The sequence below is a fragment of the Pocillopora damicornis genome, chromosome 1 (genome assembly GCF_964200805.1).
Source record: "Pocillopora damicornis chromosome 1, jaPocDami1.2, whole genome shotgun sequence".
Classification (NCBI taxonomy): domain Eukaryota; kingdom Metazoa; phylum Cnidaria; class Anthozoa; order Scleractinia; family Pocilloporidae; genus Pocillopora; species Pocillopora damicornis.
The window spans coordinates 37,088,013-37,108,615 of record NC_142670.1 but is presented as its reverse complement, the minus strand read 5'-3'; the positions used below and the strand labels follow the sequence as shown (position 1 = coordinate 37,108,615).

The window sequence follows — 20,603 nt, the reverse complement described above, 5'->3', positions numbered from 1 at the left end:
CACCCCTCTTGCTGCTCAACATTTCTTTGCAAATTAGTTACAAGAATTTCATGTTAGATTAGAATAACTTTGAACTGATAAGTTCGAGTTATGACCTGCTTGTTGGAAAGGTGAGGATATTACAGGGAGAAGTTACATGTTAATAACTACTGAAAGTCGAGTTGAACCCTATGCAATTACTGTTACAAATGCCAAAAGGACATACCTTCCCCCCATTAAGTATCATTCCACAAGATGTAATATCCAATCAAATCACAAGAGAATAACAGTTCACAACTACATTTATTGATGTTTTGCTAAGTGAAATTAAAGTACCACATGTCAAGAAATTCAACTTTATTGATGTAAAAGGACTGGATTATCTCAGTATCTGTAGAAAGAGGCTGGTCATGCAACTCCTACCAACAAACTCATACTTAGTATGAGAACCAGCTTTTACAATGTTTCTCTTCACTAGAAAAGCACACATCAGAAAAATGATACAAAAACACTCAAAAAAACTACAGGTTGAACTTAGAAAAGCTTGCCACTGGTTAAAAAGTGAAGAGTGATTTATTCAAACTCACAATTACACAATTGTACATTGAGCATATAAATACAAACAAAGCGTAACATCCTTTTAATGGTTAATAGTTGAGATGTAGGCAGAGCTTTACTTTGCAACGAAGTGTATAGGCAATGTTATGGTTCCAATGAAACTGTACAGAGAATATGGAGTAAAAAGAAACTGAGAAATTAAACTTATGTTGGTTTGTTGGCACCCTTCTTGCCAATTAAACTCTTGTGAATGTGAGGGATAACACCTGCAAACAAGAGAAAACAAAACTTTAAATAACAATTTACTATTTAGTTTAACTTTTAATGCAGTAACAAGAAAGTTTCTTTGGGAAAGCTAAAACCCTGGCCTATACTTAAGATTTTCAGGTCTTCTACAGGATTCAGTACAAATGTTTATAAACATAGCAATTTTCTACATATACCACGCAGTCATGGTGAGTAATCCTCCACCAACGCCATCTAGAGAACAAATTCTTATGCGAAAAAAAACAGCCTGCTATGTACCACACTGTTTCACTCCCGAGTGAAAAGATTCTTTTGTCCATTTCTTGGAAGCACCTTCCAATGCAAATTGTGGTTGAAAGTCTTAAGGAAATTTTTGCATATTCTGTTGTAAATCTTACAGTATAATCCAAAATCAAATATCAGTTTTAAGCATGTAAAATGAAGTTGTAAGGGAAGAAATCAAGTTTTCACCAAAAAAAAATCAGAGAGATACAAAAGAACTCAAGACAAGCAAATTTGATGAACTTAGATTCATTGTTTCCTGTAGGAAGTAAAACCGTTGCAGTAAATGTAGCTGCAACATCAACTAGTCGATGTTCGCCAACTGGAACAAGAGAATACTGCCTGAAGAGTTAATTTATGTACAGCATGCATTAGAAAACAAGTTAGCTTACCTCCACCGGCGATGGTTGCTTTGATTAGAGAGTCGAGTTCTTCGTCTCCGCGAATGGCAAGTTGAAGATGGCGGGGAGTGATACGTTTCACTTTTAAATCCTTAGAAGCATTTCCAGCCAACTCAAGGACCTAATATACAAAGATCGGTTGAAATCAGGCACTTGTCACATGTAAATTCGATGCAAAATCGAAAGATTCTTTGCAAAAATATTGCTTTGTCATGTTAAAAAATCACGAAGACAGCACACGCAAAATCAGCAAAGAAATTTTCTACATTTGAGCAAAATTTTTATCATTTGTTCAAACATTTCGAGCAGTTGCTACATTAGAGCACTTGAAAGCGAAAAGAAGCGTGGAATTACGCTTGAAATCTTCCGATCAAGCTATATTTTCATTCATTGTATAATTCAAATACGGCGGGAACTGTCGTTACTAGCGTAACAACAGTTCATTTGACTGCTTTTTTCCTTCAAATATTCACGACTCAGTCGCACAGCAATGAAATTGGACTGGAATTATCCGGACCACACAGAGAAACGAAGCAAATAATGAAGAAATCGAGCAGTTTAAGAATGAGGATTATTATGCTTCAAATCAATATTCACAAACATACAACCGCCCAAACGTAACACTGGCTTTCGCTTCCGAGACTATTTCGACAACTGAAAGAGCGCTGTTGGCCCTCAAACGAGCGAATAATTTTTCTTAACAGTAGAGCTAATGTGCCATCTCACCTCTGCCGTTAAATACTCCAGAATAGCGGCACTGTAAACGGCGGCTGTTGCTCCGACACGTCCATGACTAGTCGTTCGGTTCTTCAAATGTCTGTGGATACGACCTACTGGAAACTGTGCAAAACGAAGAGCGTAAGGTACAAGCCAAGGGAACACATTTAGGGTTCCAGCAAAAACCTTGCAGCATTTTCTCTCTTTAAAAACGACTACTTACCTGAAGTCCGGCCCTTGCTGAACGAGAAACTGCCTTGGCCTTTGCCTTGGAATCTTTTCCTGCTTTTCCACCAGCCTGAAAGTCGAATAGGGAAAGATTTGCAGTGAAAAATATAACTCGCAAGAGACAGTGCTCGCAGAAATCTTCTTTAAGTTTAAACTTCAAGAAATGATGCACATTTTGGCTCATAAAATAGACCGAAAGTTTTTCGCAAAAAGCGGATGGAAACGGATTCAAATCGCTCACGACTTACCATATCGGTTCTTCAAAATAATGTGACGCGCTAACAAACGACTACTGCAGAGCGCCAAAATTTTGCCCGTCAATTTGAAAGTAGAAGAGCCAATCAGAAACTAGCTTTTGAACAACAACCAATCACGAACTGCTATTTTCGCGCTTGACTCTAAGTTCTAAATAAGGAGAATTAACGTTCAATGGAGATCTGACGAAACAATGTAGATTATGTTAATTTCGATAGCTTTGGTAAGTTTGCGAATTACTTCATTATTTTCATAAGGCGCAGAGATCAAAAAATGCACGAGCGCTGTATTGTGTACCGTTGTTTTCTATCTGAGTTCTAAGACATTCAGCCGCTATTAATCAAGGACTCAAAATAAAAAAGATTTCGTTGTAAAAAAAATGAGAAAATAATGGTTACTAGAGCAACAATGATGCTAATAAGGACCCCATTACTCGGGCTCCTGTACTAATAAAAGTGAAAAAAATGATAATATCAATGAATTTTGGGAGAATTAGAGGACGAAGCAAAAACATGCACCAAAAAATATTTTATCCATTATGCGATGCGAATAACCAGGACAAAGAGTTTGTGCCTCAGCCTGCGTTGGCCCTCAGTCAATTTTCCCTTGAGAAACGTACGTGCATTCAAGAGATTCTGCCGTTCGAAAATTCCAGGATTTATACATTCGAAAATCTCATGAGAGTTTGGGGAAATTTTCACTGTCAATTTTCTCAGCACACTACGCAACCGCGCAAGAGAACCAAGAGAACTTGTACAACTAGACGGAAAAACCGAGCGAGGAAAAAAGGAATCACCCTCCTATCTGAGCTTCCCGCCAATGCTTCATACCATCGTGTTCTCTCTTACAAAATCGGATCTGTTGCCATGCACTACTCACTAATTTTTATCACACAAAAAAATACCCCCTGGGCCAAATATCATTCATTACGATAATGACTATACTGTCGGAGTTTATTCGCGTTTGATAGATCAATCTTTGCAGTCCTAACTTTCCACCAGTGTCCTAGTTCCAAATAAGGATAAAGACAGAAGAAATTTGACGGGAAGAAGCATCTTAACATTCTTGTGACAATGGCTACCTTTTGATTTCAATGTTTCATTTCGCAGCATGATGAAGATTTGGCAATTCTGGAGAAAAATGCAACATGTCTTGCATGACTGACTTTTTCGACCGGTTCCGAAAAACTGACCGAAACAATTAAATAAAAAAGTTTAAGAAACTCATTAATGATGATCACAGGAACATTATTCTGACCCTCTATATAGGCATACAAGTAATCTAACGAACCTCAAATTATAAACAATATACAACAGAAAAAAGCCGAATGTTGTTGAATCAAAATGATTCGTAATTTCTGTACTGGAAGTGACACAGCCTATTCATGATTAACAATTAAACAAGTTGCCTACAATATCATTAACTGAGAAAATTAGTAATATTTCAAGAACCGCCAGAGCCACTCCAGTTCGGCTTCTTAGAGTTTCTGCTTTCTCAAACTACTCGTCCCATTTTTTCTTTTGCTTTATCTTCTTTAATCGACTTATTTTGTTTTGTTTTTTTTTTTTTTTTTGTCTAGTTCTTGTTTTGTTTGTTTATTTGTTTTTTTCAATTTAATTTTTGAGGGCTTTCTATTAAGCTTGAGCGCGTGACCAATCCGGGCAAAAGTAGAAGCCTCCCGGCTTCGCCACCATTCGGTATATCAAAAGTGGATTTCAAAGCATGTCGATGAAATGGCCCCAGCTACATCACATGGTATCTGAACGTAAAATATACAGGGGTGCATTCTTAAGGAAACTGAAAGCGAACGATAATTGAAGGATTTATTTTTGTTGTTCAAACTGGGATGCAAACTAAATAGAATAAGTGGAGGTTTAATGAATTTCTTTCTTAATTGAAGTACAGTACTATTAGGGTGCAAAACCAGCTCTCTAAGAAACTCCACTAATTCATCTATTTCTTCCATGGGGACTGTGGTTATTTCAAAGCACTCCTGAAGAATTAACGCTGGCCAACTTGTGTCAAATGCCAAACAAATTAGAGCAATGTAAACATTCCAATGAGGAATGCTAACGCTGTCAGCGTTTCGCAATCATCATTGGTTAACTTACTTTAATCTACTTTCTTTTAATATCAAATATCAGCTTAGATACGCAGTCGTGATTTGCATCAAATTGCTCTAGCAACGCAGAGATCATTTAACTTTAAATCCTATCCAAGAAAATTCGAGATGGCTTCTAGTGAAAAACGGATGATTCCACTGGAAATCGAAGACACCAAAGAACGCCAAGAAGAAAGAATTGACGGGCAGAACTCTCTTCGCGGTCTGGTGCGAGTAAAGTTTCCCTCAAGACCCCGACGGAGGGTCGTCATAATTGTTGCTGTTATTACAGTGGTTGTTATCGTTGCAGCGGTGCTTATTGGAACATTTGTCTCGAGCTACGACAATGACAGAGACAATGGCAAAAACAAATGTAAGTGCTTACTTAATTCGCTTCGTGATAAATTCAATAGTCGGTATCCGAATTCAACACCAATAACCGAGCGCCGGACTACATGTTTGCGAAGTTCATCTTGTATTCATTAAGTAGCAGCATTTCGAAAAGTTTTGTGATTGAAAGTTGAATTGCTAGGGTCTTTTTGAGTGTATGATAAAACTGGGACTTTTGTATTAAGTCTTCATACTCATAGTTCTTCATTTTCCTTACTGATTTATATATAGCTGAGAACAGTTTGTCCGACAAGGGAACTGGAGGAGAAGAGAAAGAAACAGAGAGCATTCGCACCTCGACTGTGGGTAAGCAGAATATATCTACAGGCGTGTAGTAATTGAACAGTTCCAATACGTCGTAGAATTCATGAATATATAATGATTACGTTTAGAATCAATTGTGTTGAACTGAATCAGCTGTATATACACGTGTTAAGCTCAGCTGAAATGCCAATAGGAATTAAAGGTCTATGATCCGAGCTCTGAGGGCTGATCATTAAATTGACAATGAGTCAACTATAGTGCAGTGCTAAACATGATACAAGAAAGACGGTCAAATTGAGCATCAGTGTAAACCAGAAGTAATCGAAATTTGTCAATAAGGAAGTTGTGAACTAGCTTTACTTTTGTTTGCATTTGATACACACCTTTCTGTTTGCATGACTGAATACTATTAGGTCATATTAGTCCAGGTGAGCTAACTCGGATTTATTTATCATTGGAGTAACATCACGTTTTCTACTCGAAACGTAAGTTAATTCAGTGAAGATTATAGGTGAGCCTTCTATTTCACTGAGTAGAGTATCAGTCTTGATATGCAGTTGGTTGTGCCCAATAACTTACTTGAGGCCAAAACAAACAAAAAAGCAATCTTAAGTACTAATTAGAGCTACATTTCATCACATATGTTGGAATCAGACCAATGTTTTGAGAGTCTGTCAACCCGAGCACAATGGCTTTAATCATTTCGCGCCCATTTCAGCGCAGATGTCTTTTTATGACTTTTCGGCGTTTCTCACCGATTGAAGTTTATCTGTAATCTTAGTATCTCCTCAGTTAAACATATTTCTTCTGGTTCGAGGCCTGAGACTGAAGACTGACAGTGTACTGCCTAAAGCTGCGTAGTCATAAGAGGCTAATTTAATTGGATTGAATTGGTTTCTTCTCAAAGGAACACTTGCATTAATAATAATTCGAGCTTTTCGCTTTTCATCCGAAGGAAGACAGAGCAAACAAACATCCGTGTGTACCTTGTGTGCTACCAAATTTAGCATTTGAATGATTATAACTGTATTCATTATTATTTTAAAACAAAGGAAAGAGAGAAAAAGGAAACATGATCCACATACCTTCGTTCTAGTTCTAACTCGTGTGACCGGAAGTTGAAGGTGATCGGACACAAACGAAAATATCATTTTTAATCCTCCTAAAGAAACCTTCGATCATCTTGTAGAGGTTGTCGCCACAGAAGTTAGAAAAGGTAAGAAATTTGAGCATATACTGACACACTACATTTATTTCATTTTTGCAGAGGCTATGATCGTCGAAAGTAGTCTTACGGCAACGAAATCCTCTGCGGTCGCTTATCATACCCCTCCACCTTTTCACGAGACGACGACACCACATCTCAAGATGACATCTACCTCCCTGGTCTCATTACCGAGCAACGACATCTCTAATGCGAGCACAATATTAAGTGGAAGAACGGTTTTGTCCTCGAATACCAAAGCAACGGCCTTTCTCTCGTCTTTGGCACAATTAGTTCCAAACGCAGGTAACTGAAAACAGTAACATGTTGTTAGGAATTAGATGATTCTAAATAAACATTGGAATCTGCTAATCCCAATTGTCCCACTCTGGGAGAGAGGTGCACGAGATATATGCTTGGTAGAAAATGGAGAGGGAAAAAGATGGGGACTCCCACCCTCTATTATTCCTTTCCCTCGTCTCATTCTGTTAACGGTTGCGCTGGAACCTTGCGACCCCGCGACCTTATATAAACAATGATTGACGACACAATTATAGGGGGGATGGGTCAGGATAAATGAAGCGAAAGAGAGCCCAGCATAACAAGTTTCACAAAGTCTTTTTAATTTTCAGAAGCCAAATGGTCCCGTTGGAGTAGTTGGAGTGAATGCAGTAAGAGCTGTGGTAACGGGACACGTCACCGTAAAAGGAACTGTGTTTCACCCCAAAATCAGTTTGTCAATTCTTGTGTCGGGAAGGATCAACAGAACCAAACTTGTGCCGATTGGAACTGTCCAGGTAGTGAACGTAGGCACCTAGTTATATTGCGCGTGTGCTTGTCGCGAAAGATGAATGTTTCGGTGCTCGTGCTTGAGTCCTGAACTAGAAGTTGAAAAAATGAACAGTATTCAATTTGGTCTTCTCTCCTCTCGGTTTCTTATCCGCATTTCTAGGAGAGGATCATAGCCGTATGAAGACACCCACAGCTGGAGACTGAACCTAGTTTTCATGCGGAGCTAAAGTTGATGAGCGCGTCGTAACCACGACAGCGAGCTGCAGTAAACAACTATTAGTCGTGTCATCCGGACTGCCTTTCCAGCTATTGCACCGGTCCAATGCATTTTAATACAATAACCTAAGTGTACACTGAGATAGAAAACACCAGTATGATTATAATGTATAAATCCCGATTTCTGACTGTTTAAGTTAACGCACTGATTAAGGTATCTCTTATTTGCCAGATTGCGGCAAGGTTTGCGTTAAGGGAACACTGAACGATAACTGTGATGCCTGCACATGTGGAAGTCACGTGCTTAGCGGTAGAGTTCAGACCAAGAAAAATGCACCTCTGTCAGAAGCCAAAATCTCGTTAGCGGAGACACCCTATAGAGTCTTGGCGCAGACAAATGCCACAGGTTTCTTCACAGCTCATAATGTTTGTGCCGATGCCAATCAGGAGGTGCTCATTTCCAAAGACGGTTTTGTACCAATGAAGATTAAACCAACCGTGACCGTATCTACAACAGCAAATGTTAAAGCCAAACTCGAGAAAGCAGGTAGCCAGTGTCTTTGTTTCTAAGAAAAGCAAAGACGAGTACGGTTCGCAGAGATGTTAATATGCATTTGATACTCGACTGAAATGAGTGTATCAGAGGTTGTTGCAGGAGTGTTTTTTTTGGGCGTCTTTTCCAAATTAAATGATGAAAAAAAGAAAGCAATTAGTTTCAGTTCCAGGAATTGCCGATGTGAATTGTCCAGAAGCGTCATTTTGAAACAATACATGCACACCACCATTCGGTACCAAATTCAAGAAACTATATTGACAAAGTGTATCACCTACCTGACAGTTTGCGCGTCTGATACTTGATCACTTCTAGGTAGCTCAACACCGTTTAGTTGGCGAATGGTTCTGATTCTTTCCCCCTTAATTAATCGCATACTCAAATCCAGTGTGGTTTTCTGCTGTTACATTATTTTTATGAAAGGCCATACTTTATCAGTCTGACGTGAAGTCGGCAACTGTGTAGAACCCAAAGGAAATTGAAGAAAGCAAGAATTACATATAAAACGCTGAAAAAAGGAGTAGAATCAGTCGTTTGGTATTCATGAGATATATTGTTTTATCAGCGATATGAATGATTTTAAATACTTTTAAAGGGTGATCTATAGCCAAAAAAAGGTATCAGTTTAAAAGCAAAAAGAGTATTAAAGTGACATACGTGACAACATTTAAGATCACACGCTGTCATGACATGGGAAAGAAAATCAGACCAGAAACACATATTCTTAGGCGTAATCCTTAAAATGTTTATTTTATAATGTCATCTATTTTTACTGACGCGAGGATCCCAGGCAGACCACATTACGTGTTTTTGGTTAATAATTGCTGACATGGGACGAACAAAATCTATGAGAGTTATGAATAAAGCTCTGAAAACTGTATATGTAAATTACATCTCGGTCTGAATATCTCCGGCAGAGGGAGCTTACCTTTCCTCTCGGCCAAAAGTAATTTCGTAAAATAAGATGCTACAAACGGCCTGTGAAGGCAAAAAAATACAACAAATGAGTTGATTAACATTTTATTTAACGTTACAGTTCCACCAACCATAACTGTCCAACCTCAAAGTAAGATGAGAGTTTCTGGTCATGGTGTAACGTTTTGCTGTGATGGAGAGGGAAACCCTGAACCAAAATTTGAATGGTTAGTTTAACGTTTACTTTGTAGTTCTAACATAGTCCAAGCTCAGTAATGAATGCGATGCGAAACCTAAGTCAGTTGGAACTAAATCCTAACCGGCAGTTCACCTCAAAAATTAACCTTGTAAAGGACCAGGTGTGTCCAAGAACGAGCTTGGTATGCGAATAGGGCCTAATTAAGAGCAGACGGGACACAAAAATTCTTCGTGTTGATCATCTAGAGTGAGAATCTAGGAAGCAACACTTTTGTTCAATTTGGTTATGAATGCAACTTACATTCTGAAATGGTAAAAATGCATATGGTACAGAAAATTTTACAGCCACAAACGTGTATAGTGGGGTCAAAAGTACTCATAAAAGCTACTGCTCTACAAAAAAGGAAAAAGGTAAAATATAGGGGTAAAAAAGTGAATGGCTCGTGGGTTTATCATATAGTCACATCCCCTATGAGTACTACATTTTGTCTTTTTATGTCTTTCCCTGAGGGAACCAAAGCCTAATAAGGTTGAAACAGCTGTCCATGACTGCTTCCTCTATCGGCTGACTTTTGCATTTAATTGATTTTCTATCTGACTGATCATGAAAAGAGCAACTGTATACATGAACGAGTTTTTTTCTCCTGAAGGCATATTAAAATGTGAACAGTAAAGAGCGGCCGTTAAGCCACTTGTCTGTAAAATGTATGTAGATTTATTACACTTTATTTTGCTTTCTAGCTCACAAATATTTTGTTTCCCCTTTTAGGTTTAAAGATAACAACATTATCGATATAGAGGAGCTTAATTACAACAGGACCCTTGAAATATCTAATGTTAGTGGTCTCAAGGGAAGATATCGATGTCGAGTCGTGAATGACTTTGGGTCGGAATTATCTGAAGTTGCTTATTTACAAGTGTTCAGTGAGTATGATATAAGTTATACAAACGATGTCATGCAGTCAGCTTATAAGCGTCTGGATGCTAGTCCATCGATCAATTGACAGTAACGACAGTATCATCCGCATACAGTGCCAACTGTAAGACAGACTGTAGGAGACACTGGTGATTTGAATACATACATTTTCATTATGACATTGGGCCGTATCTAGACAAGCCCGTTAGGCGAGTCAAAATACAAACAACGAGTACAAATACTTAGCGATGCTACACACCAAAACGTTTTATAAGTTAATTATTATCCAATTGCTTTTTTTCCTGCAAATTCATTCTGCTTATTTCTCCTAAGGCGGGAAAAGCAAAGCGGAAAGAGAAGCGTAGCGCGCGCAGCCAACTAGTTACACCGGCAATTTTTTTTACAATACAAAATGACCAACTGTCCAAATAACCGTACAATATTGTAGGATATTTGTACTCTATTCGCGCATTATTTGTACTCTACTTTGTGCAGTTGGATAATAATTGTATGCTCTGGTTCAGTTGTATCATAGAAAACAAAAATGAAAAAACTTTTCCTTTCGTTCAGAACCTTCCCTTTCCATTGAATTGTAGATACAAGCAACGAGGCTTCATGTAACCCGACTCCCAAGAGCAAATTCGCCACACTCCCCCCTGGCTGCGTAATGCAAGGTACAACAAATAACACAGTCGACGTCGGACAATGTTCCCCAAAGCCATGCCTTCGGAATGATTCCACCCAGCTAAAGACAGCATGTCAGGATGAAAAGTTTTGTTGTGCAGTAGAGGAGGTAGAGGATGTTACCATAACTTGTGGTGGTGCTGCAACTTTTAATATATCCAAGGTCGCTAAGTGTGGCTGTCAAGCATGTACTGAACCCAAAACACGCATAACTGGTTTCGTAGTTGGTCTAGACGGTAGAGTTGAAAAACCGGTTGCTTACTGTGAGGTGAAGATTGGAGGAGACTTCTATAACGCCGATGACAAAGGGCTTTTTAGTATGGAGGTATCTGATGACCGAGTGCGAATAATAGCAGTATTCATGGATACCTTTGATAACAAATTTGCCGACTTTACGAAGGTATTTCGCGTCAAGAAAGGACAGACTTTGTATTCCAAAATTGTTTTAAGACTGAAACCATCACCGAAACCATTTAATTCTTCAGAGCCCTTTGATGTTCCACTTGGAGATGAAGGAGGTTATTCGGGTTTTGGAGAGATCAAAATACCCAACAATGCTTTGTTGAATGAGGATGGAACCGCTTATTCTGGACCAGCTAACCTCAGATTGAGTTTACTGGATCCCCGTAATATGTCCGACATTGTAACTGCTCCTGGTGACTTTTCTACCATTAACGAGGATGGAGAAGAACAAATGTTAGTCACTTACGGAATGATTACTCTCAACTTTGAAGATGAAAGAGGGAAAAAACTATCAACATCAAAATCCATAAAAATGTTCTTAGATCCCGAAAAACTTAACATTTCAGTTGACAGCAATGGAAACACTACGACAAAACTTTGGTGGTTCGATGAGGCGACAGGAAGATGGATTGAAGCGGGCCCTTTATGGACGGAAACGAAACAAGGCGGAAGAAAACGCCGAAGTCCTACTCGATTTTTGGTAACTGAAATTACACCAGTTATACAGAGGCAAGGATCCCTGAATATCGACGTGAAGGAAAATTTTGGAGCAGTTCGGGTGTCTGCTCCAGCGAGTTCCACTATAAGAGTCCTTTGTAAAGAGCCCAGCCCGTCAAATAGTTACGCTGGATACTTGGAAGAAACGGTTGATGGTTCTGGAGTAACTTGTATATCTGTGTGGATCAATAGAAACTGTTTTATGCAAGGGGAAGGAGACGATGCTCGCTTTTTAATACCCCAAGGGCCAGATTCTTTTCCAGTTTCCGTGAACGCCCTTATTGTCTCAAGTCAGCTATCGGCGGTTGATAATTCACCCTCGGTCGAATCGTTCAAGTTTCAAATCAGCACAGACAGTCGAGGCCCGGTGTATCCTCATTATGATAACGATCTCCAAAACTGTCGGGCGTCAAACTTGGTTAATGGACACAGGCAATTTGAATTTGAAAATTCCAATCAGGCTGCTAATCTCAACTTGATAAGTGAACGTCCTGCGAGAGTAGAGCAAAAAAATCCCCTCAGCTGGCACCCGGTGGGGTCAAAAATCTATAATTGTTTTATTAAAATATTGATAAATGGCAACGGGGGATCTGCTGTTTTCTTTGCTGCCAGCTACAGGGCAAATTCAACGGACGAGGCTAAAAAATTTGGTGATTCTGTTGCCATGGCCGAGTCCGTTAATGACAATGCTTCCATAGCTTGCCTTGAAGTTCGTTGTCCGGGAAATGTTTATCAATCAGGTTCGCTAATTCCAGAATGGACACATGTCCTGGTTACACATTTGACTGGAACTTGTGACTTTCAGACAAATCACCTACCGAGTCAAGACAACATTGACAACGCAGGAACCCAGTGCCCTTCTCGATCGAAACGTCACTCCGCCGGGTCGGAAAATTGGTTCTGCATCCCTCTACCGACGGGTGGAGGTTTTGACCTCGATAGGATATTTACAGTTAAACAGATAAACAAGAGAAAGTTTGCCGTAAACAGATGTAGAACTGGGAACAATGGCTGGAACGGGGGACCAGCAACTCTTACTACGTCGATACCTACCATCGTATTTTCTTGCAGGTAAGGAAGACTTAAGCAAAGATTGAACTGTGTCTGACGTTCTCAAGGTTGTGATCTTTATGGTCAGTGATTTGCCTTTCGTGAGGATGAAAGCGGCATGCGGTCTGAAATTGTCCTAGTGAGGAGATTATTCCATTGTTTTTAACCAACTTGTCGAGAGGAAACATAAATCAAAGTCCCTGGTTAAAAAAAAATACCGACTGTGCATGGCCGCGTTAATGTACGATTGTTTTATTTTCTAATTTCTCCTTGACTGAAGAACATGTCTTTTATTTGAATCACGAGCTTTTTAATTTGTAGCAGTTAGATCAAGCAGAAATGATGCACATAGCAGTTGTAGAAAAACATAGAACAAGATGAAGCGTCATTTTAGGCCCGTGAAATAAGATAAAATGAAGACTAAGAGATAAAATTGAAGAATTTATTGCATAAAATCTACTGCCTTTTAACTCGTGCAAATGCGAAGCATAGGAACTAGTAACGTGGGGATTTGATCTGCAAATTTTGTGGCGTAACGCCGCGGCCTAAGGAATCTGGAGGGCATGCATCTTATGCACGAAAGATGGCGGACCGATTGCTGGCGGACAATTTGGGCGAATCAAGACTTTTTTGGGGCTCAATTCTGTTTCTTGCAATCATGTGATCAGTGGCTTTTAATACAATCAACATATATTCTAGCTAATTATATTCTGCACAATATATCCACGAGTTCACCACAGTGACACTTTGATTTCCTATTTCTCTTTATTTACTTTTCAGCTGAACGAATCATAGAAAACATCTTCACTTGCCCAGTCTTTTACAAGCTCAGTGTACGTCTCAAGTTGCTATTTTAGCGACCGGAATTCTTGTTACCACTGAATCATCGTAGTACCGAATGTCCTTCTAAGTTTCAGTATATAGTGACTCATAGTATAGTAACATAGCGCGCGTGCTTGCCCTATATGTCCTATTGAGCCGTTAGGAACAAAATCTTTATTTACGCACGCCCGTGCGTAAATATGATGACGTAAGCATTTTTTTGCAAGTTTCCTGCAGTCTGTCTTCTCCAATTGCACCGTGCACGGCAGCATAAACATTATTTTGAACAATCAAAACCCTTGATAACTTCAGGTCTTTGACTTTAAAACATTTTTTATTGGTGACACTTGAGTTCATTTAACTTTGATTTTCTCCATTTTCCTCGTAAATTTTGAGCTTTTCATTTACTGGATTAAATGTTCTTGCTCAAACCAAAGTATAAAATGTGGCGTGTTTTTGACCAGCCAATAGGGACGTTTGTTTCCTTTTTTGTGTGCGTTGTGAGAATTTTGCACTCTATCCGGCACAATAAAAGGCTTCGTCGCGCAGATCTTTGTTGTCGCTCTGTTATAAAAGAATTTGCTCATGCTTTAGTTGTGCGTAGATCGAGTTATGGATGCACTTGGGAAGTTTGGAGAGCACTCAAAATGCTAGGGTTTCTCTCGGCTGCGCCTCGAGCTACTCTTACGCATTTCTCGTGCTCTCCAAACTTCCCGCGTGCATGCATAACTCGATATACGCACGCTAAACATGAACAAATTCTTAATTTTTCCTAGCTATGTAATACGATATGGATTCTCAACAGGCCAAAGATATTAAGATTAGTCATAACTTTGTATGATACCTAACCATACGTACTTAGCAGACTAAGAAAAATAATTGTTTCAGTTTATGTAGCCCTTGTGGAGGCGCGGTGGCCTCATGGTTAGTGCGCTCGACCTCGGATAGAGTGGTCCGGATTCGAGCCCTGGCCGGGGTCATTGCGTTGTGTTCTTAGGCAAGACACTTTACTCTCACAGTGCTTCTCTTCACCCAGGTGTACAAATGGGTACCAGCAAATATGCTGGGGGTAACCCTGCGATGGACTAACATCCCATCCAGGGGGGGGAGTAACAATACTCCTAAGCACTTCATGTTGAGTTAGGCGCCGGTCCCATGGGCCATGACACTAAGGTTGATGTCGCTCTGTGAGCTTAGCTCGCGAGAAACACCAGAGCCATGAGGTTTATGAGCGCAAAATCAAACTAGTGTCATCAGAATAGCATGCTCGAAATGTAAAACAACGTACCGTAGGTATGTAATATCATTCTATAATGCCACAGCTTTACGCAAGTGACCATAAAAGTAGTGGTTAATGTCAAATAGGCATTTTAAGTTGGTACTAGCATTCACATGAAGCTAAGAAATAGTGGTCTAAAGGCGTCACTTTAATGTGCATAATCATACAACATTAAAAACATCCCGGGGACACTAGATCAAATAGAGGACGGAAACTTTGTTTGTAGAATTTCAGCTTTTTCATAAGCAATATATCCACCTCAGTGGTGGACAGCAGAGTCCCATGACTCAAAATTGAGTGTTTTCCATTTCAGATATTAAATATTCCCCTTATAAGTTGTGAGAAACGCGTACCCTGAATGAAGAGTACCGAGCTTGAAGCCTGGTCCAACCTTTGTATTGAGTTCTTGGGTAAATTACACCGCCAAGACAGAGCTTCCTGTCCGCAAGATTAAGAATGAGTGCGATAAATTGTCAGGAAGCTCTATGAAATCCATGTCTGAGAGAGGAAGTTTTGTCTGCACAGAGCTACCATTCCTTGTCGCTTCTTTAGCTCTGGGGTGCTGTAGGTCCCTCGGCTCGAGTGAGGTACTGTAACTTTGCTTCATATTCAGCTCTCAGTACCAGAATATCTCATCATCCTCTGCCATTGTATGGGCATTTTATTCATTTGATAGTACTTTTAGGCATATCTCACAAATTATACAAAACTTTGCTGTACAGATAGGGGCTTTGGTAGAGCTTTAATTAAAACATGTACGCGATACCTCAAAATACTTAGTTTTCGTAAGTATACATCTCTTGAGAGTTTCTGGTTTTGACTGGTAGTTTTGACTACTACTAAGTGATATCCCTTGATACTTAAAATTTACTACTTCTTTCTCCCCGATAAACAGTTCGTATCGATAGTACCGATAGCCTAATCAAGTTAGAAGCCAAATTTACACCTGGATAAAGGGGGTATGTTTCTAAAGAAACTGTTGTGCTGTGTCGGTGTGAGAGTATAATAAGGTAATTGAGTATTATCAACTGAGTTGGTAAGGCAAATTGGCTACCGTAAAGAGTTTCAAAGAGTTTAAAAGCTGATGTTTCGAGCGTTAGCCCTTTGTCATTGACGATGAGGGGCTAACGCTCGAAACGTAAGCCTTTAAACTCTTTATGGTGACTAATTTATGTTATCAATTCAGTTGATAATACTAAATTAAACTTGGATAGTGTTTTTTTTTATCACGTTTTGATGCATTGGAAAAAGCATTGATTGTTTCAGCCAATATCTGTTTGCACATCTTAACCGATATGTTAGAGGGCACGGCAACCCCTGTCATTTAACGAAACAAATTTTAAATACTCTAAATCGGAGATTTGAGGCGAACATCCGGAGACTTAAATATTTTTGAAAACATGAAGAAAGTTCCTTGTAATCAGTAAAATTCATTCAGTCAAACACTAAATTCTTCATGTATAAGATCAGTCAAAATTAAATCTTCCTCGCTCTGAAAAATACGTTTGAGCGATAATGTAGGTTCTGCCAAAAGAGGCGAAGGGATTTATAATAATTCTTTCAGGAGTGCAGACAGATTTATGTTATTCGCCAGCCGGAGGTCCGTATTGGGAAAAAATGTGACCGAGGTCTTAAGTATCGCCTGAGACTGTATGGAAATATCTTCCAACACATGTCCTAGTTTCTTGGAGAAAGAATATTAACAAAATTCACAAAATTAAATCACTATCAGGAGGCATGGCATAACTTTATTCCTTTTATTTCCTCAAATAAGCACCCATGCTCTTGTAAGCTCCCACCCCCTTGGCCATAATGTCAAACAAGCACCCCTCTCGAATAAGTGCCCCCCACAATCGTCCCTCACTTTCCTAACAGTACCGATACAAGAATATCCTGTTTCCATTGCTATTTTATTTATAAATTTTCAAGTTTCATCTACAACAGAATCAGTATAGGAGAATAACAAGCACCTTCCTTCCAATAAGCGCCCTTCCTTTAAGCAACAATTTCAGGTAAGTGTTCAGGCGCTTGTGTGAGGAAATATGGTGCACCTTCATAGTGATTTACTCATTTCCTCCATGAATTGTTTCATTTGCCCTTTCAAATAGCTGAGGCAAAACACGTCATAAAATTTACAGAGACTGTGTTATATTGCAGGATGATTTACAACCATCTCAAAAGGACTCAAGCACATGGTGTACTCTTGTAGATTGAAATATCCTCAATATTATTTACATAAATAACAAAAATATGAGTTGCAAACAGTAATAATTTAAAAACAATAGTTGTAAACAAATAGTCTCATAAAAAATGTGCCAGTTGGACAGGCAGGAATTACTGTTCCTGAATATCTTCTGCTACGTAAAGGTCATTGGATGATGAGAAAAGTAGTGGATTTCACTGTACTCACTCACAGTTCTAGACATCGATGAATGTTCAAATCAAGAGACTATGTGGAATCTTGCACAGCTGTCTGATTATAAAATCAATTTCAGAGAATGTGAAATTATTCTGAAAATTCAAGAAATGCTTATTACATGCAATGTGGGAAGTTATTCACAAAACATGTTTGGAAGGATTCATGAAGAATCCTGCTTACTGATCAAATTGGGTCAACTTGCTAAAAATCCTTCTATATTCAACATACGTGTATGCTAGATAACATGACAAACATTTTCACCGATGAATTCAATTCTTCTCCTCTCTTCCAGCATGGTCCAAGCAAAGGAGACAGCACTAGAATTTAGCACAAGAATATTTAGATATAATTAATTCTCATGTTTTTCAATAGGCTGTGCTTTTTTGAAACCTTCTGTTTGGGTTTTTTGGTCCAGAGTCTCAGAGGAATTACTATCGCAGTCATATTGTCCTCTGAACCATATTGTATTGCACAATGGGTCAGAATATTAGCAGCATGTTCAGCATCAGGGCAAGTCTGCACAAGGTGAGTAATCTCCTCATCTGACATAACATGTGACACACCATCAGTATGCAAAACAATAAAAGAATCTGTGTTGAGATCCAGTTTAAATTGTTGTATTTCAGGGATGGCAATGACTCCATAGGGCTTCAGATGAAAGTCACCAACTGAGCGAGTCATTGCAAGCTTTCCATTAACCTTCGGAGAATTTAATCCCCAATCAATCCATCCATTGAACACCTTTATTCTTTGCTGCTCATCTTCTCTGGATGGGTGATGTGCAATTGTCATTGGGACTGCTTCACCCAGTCGGCACATTAATGCACTACTGTCTCCAACACTAGCTACTGTAAGATCTGTACCATTTTGTAAGAGAGCTACAGTCGCTGTAGTACCACAGTGCAATATGTTCCTCTCATGACCTACAACAGAACCACATGAATATATTTCAAAGCTCCTCAGCCAAAAACCCTCTCACTTCCATGAGTGACCAAGATAGAATTTCTCTTTACAGTATCAATACAATGTCAAGCAAACTAGTGATGAGACTAAAAAAAAAAATCAATAATCAGTTGATCCAAAACCAAATTCTCCACACTAACATAAGAATTATATGGTATATAATAAGGAGAATTACGTAAAGGATCTAGTGAGTAAATGGGTTGACAGATTTAGTGTAAAATATGCATACTCAAAAATCAAAATTACCAAATTTTAGATTTTGTGAGCATCTGTCTGAGCACCTGTCTTTGTGTTAACTATAATAGAGAAATCCTAAAGTTGCTCAAGGATTTGTTAAAAGATCAAGAGACTGAAAATTTGTCCAGACAATTTTCATGCTACCCTAGAACAAGGGTCTGCAGCCCCACTGAATCCCTTCTGCACCTTCTCACCCCATGCAAGTTATTGACATTTTGTCTCTGCTAAGTTATCCCTCTGTAACAAAAAACTTAGGAAAATGATGAAGCACAAAGAAACATTATGTGATAAAAAATGCTTCGAACCTTAATTAAAATGCTGATGAATATTTCCAGATAACCCCGTACCTCATTCTGCATAAAGGTCTTTGACAAAAGGAACAATAGCTAACACGACCTTTGGGACTAAGGCTTTGTCTTAGAATAGTGCGAGGTTGGACAGATTTATTTCCAGAACGCTTTCCAACTGCACGCTGCTACGTTGGAAAGCACTTATTCCCCGCCGTTACTGGGAAGAAGTACATTAGTAGTTTATTTGTTATCATTATTTTGCCTTCTAGTAAACCTTCTTCACCCTTATCACTGTATCCAATAACTATGTCTCCCTAGAGAAACTGTGTTCGCGTAACGAACAAAAACATAACAAACAATTACATAACGTTTCTCCTAAACCAAAGCACCAACATGCTTTCTACGAGAATGGCCGCACCGTAGCAAATATATCAACAATCCCCACTGTGCCCCTCTTCACATCACATTAATCAAAATACGGTTGATATACAAACAATCGGAAATTATCTGAAATGAAGGGTGAAATCGCGCCAAACGAATGCAGATCGAAACTTCGAAGCAGTGACGCACGTAGAAAGTTTCCTTCCATAATATTGATGGTACCAGTGAGCAAAACTTCTAGAAAACGGTGAAATTTGAATCCACTCAACAATAACATATTTTGGCGAAGAAACTAGTGTCATTCAACGAATCCAGACAATATTATGTTGTAGAAGTATCTAATACGAGCACGTGCTAAACACAACGAAAGTGAATATTACGTAAACTGTTTTCTTTCTAACCGGATGACAATCTAACAACTGAACAGAGTAAAACTAGAGAATTACCACTAAAATATCTAAGCTCATTCCGTCAAAATATATGGGGCGCCTTAACGAGGGTAACAGGTCAGACGTGAGTAAAATTCCAATCAGTTCTCAGCGTGTACCGTACATAATTCCTGTTGTTTACAACTACTTCGTACCTTACCTTTTTCAATAAGCCACTCACAGTATTCCTTCAAATCGTTGTTACACTTAATAAAAGCTTCCACTAATACACTTTCAATACTTTTATCGCTTCTGTAAAAGTTCTTTATACAATCATGAAGATGTTGGCTCACAAACTCCACAGCCACTGATCCACCATGGCCGTCGAACACGGCAAAGTAATACAAGTCTGGTTCTAGTTCTAAAATTTTGTAACAGTCCTCATTCGCTTCCCGTTGTCCTTTCGCAGTACTTTTTCCAACCGTGTCTACCGAAACATTGTGAAGAAAAGATTTGGCTTCAGCGTCGTGCCAAGCACCTAAATCATCGAAAGGGTTCGAAACAACATGATCACCGCCGCCATCGCTCCACAAGCGAACGCTCGATATTTCGCTGTTAGTGGAAGTTTCGCTGGAGAAACTTCGCGAAGATTTTTTTAGAACTGTAGAGTATTGAATTCTGTAGTTTCTTCGAATAATTCTGGGCAGAGAATGCACTCCGATTCGGGCAAGACCCGAAACTCTACGGCACAACATGCTCTTGATTAGACCCTGAACTAGAAAGAACTTACAATGTTTTGCTCTGGATGACGAAATATTCGATTTACACATGAATGGGATTATAATAAGATTTGTGATTGGCTAGTTTATGCTTCTATAAAAAAAATAACTTCTAATTGGTCACATCTTGAGACGACGCCTCCTTCCTGCCCTCAG

At 39.1% G+C, this 20,603-nt stretch overlaps 3 protein-coding genes across 3 annotated transcripts; 1 reads left to right on the top strand and 2 right to left on the bottom strand.

The window, feature by feature from the left end:
- Positions 1-263: 263 nt before the first annotated feature.
- On the bottom strand, positions 264-2,707 carry LOC113672050 (histone H2A.V). The gene is made up of 5 exons (XM_027188359.2): positions 2,660-2,707; positions 2,407-2,481; positions 2,193-2,306; positions 1,458-1,587; positions 264-803 (listed from the first exon to the last, which is right to left on the bottom strand). The coding sequence occupies exons 1-5, from the start codon at positions 2,660-2,662 to the stop codon at positions 742-744; spliced, it is 384 nt and encodes a 127-aa protein (XP_027044160.1). The 5' UTR covers positions 2,663-2,707; the 3' UTR covers positions 264-741.
- A 2,093-nt stretch (positions 2,708-4,800) lies between these two features.
- On the top strand, positions 4,801-14,279 carry LOC149053621 (cartilage intermediate layer protein 1-like). The gene is made up of 8 exons (XM_089209561.1): positions 4,801-5,140; positions 5,389-5,463; positions 6,689-6,931; positions 7,258-7,422; positions 7,866-8,180; positions 9,223-9,328; positions 10,069-10,223; positions 10,812-14,279. The coding sequence occupies exons 1-8, from the start codon at positions 4,897-4,899 to the stop codon at positions 12,932-12,934; spliced, it is 3,426 nt and encodes a 1,141-aa protein (XP_089065687.1). The 5' UTR covers positions 4,801-4,896; the 3' UTR covers positions 12,935-14,279.
- A 2,622-nt stretch (positions 14,280-16,901) lies between these two features.
- On the bottom strand, positions 16,902-20,477 carry LOC113672480 (protein phosphatase 1K, mitochondrial). The gene is made up of 2 exons (XM_027188766.2): positions 19,889-20,477; positions 16,902-18,352 (listed from the first exon to the last, which is right to left on the bottom strand). The coding sequence occupies exons 1-2, from the start codon at positions 20,421-20,423 to the stop codon at positions 17,769-17,771; spliced, it is 1,119 nt and encodes a 372-aa protein (XP_027044567.2). The 5' UTR covers positions 20,424-20,477; the 3' UTR covers positions 16,902-17,768.
- Positions 20,478-20,603: the final 126 nt, after the last annotated feature.

Excerpts from the sequence above, each read along its gene's own strand:
- LOC113672050 (XM_027188359.2), bottom strand. Across the intron at positions 1,588-2,192 it reads TGGAGTATTTAACGGCAGAG|GTCCTTGAGTTGGCTGGAAA; the intron begins GTGAGATGGCAC and ends TTTGTATATTAG. Across the intron at positions 804-1,457 it reads AGCAACCATCGCCGGTGGAG|GTGTTATCCCTCACATTCAC; the intron begins GTAAGCTAACTT and ends TCTTGTTTGCAG.
- LOC149053621 (XM_089209561.1), top strand. The coding sequence starts at position 4,897 with ATGGCTTCTAGTGAAAAACGGATGATTCCACTGGAAATCGAAGACACC. Across the intron at positions 6,932-7,257 it reads ACAATTAGTTCCAAACGCAG|AAGCCAAATGGTCCCGTTGG; the intron begins GTAACTGAAAAC and ends TTTAATTTTCAG. Across the intron at positions 7,423-7,865 it reads TGCCGATTGGAACTGTCCAG|ATTGCGGCAAGGTTTGCGTT; the intron begins GTAGTGAACGTA and ends CTTATTTGCCAG.
- LOC113672480 (XM_027188766.2), bottom strand. The coding sequence starts at position 20,423 with ATGTTGTGCCGTAGAGTTTCGGGTCTTGCCCGAATCGGAGTGCATTCT. Across the intron at positions 18,353-19,888 it reads TGAGTGGCTTATTGAAAAAG|GTCATGAGAGGAACATATTG; the intron begins GTAAGGTACGAA and ends GTTCTGTTGTAG.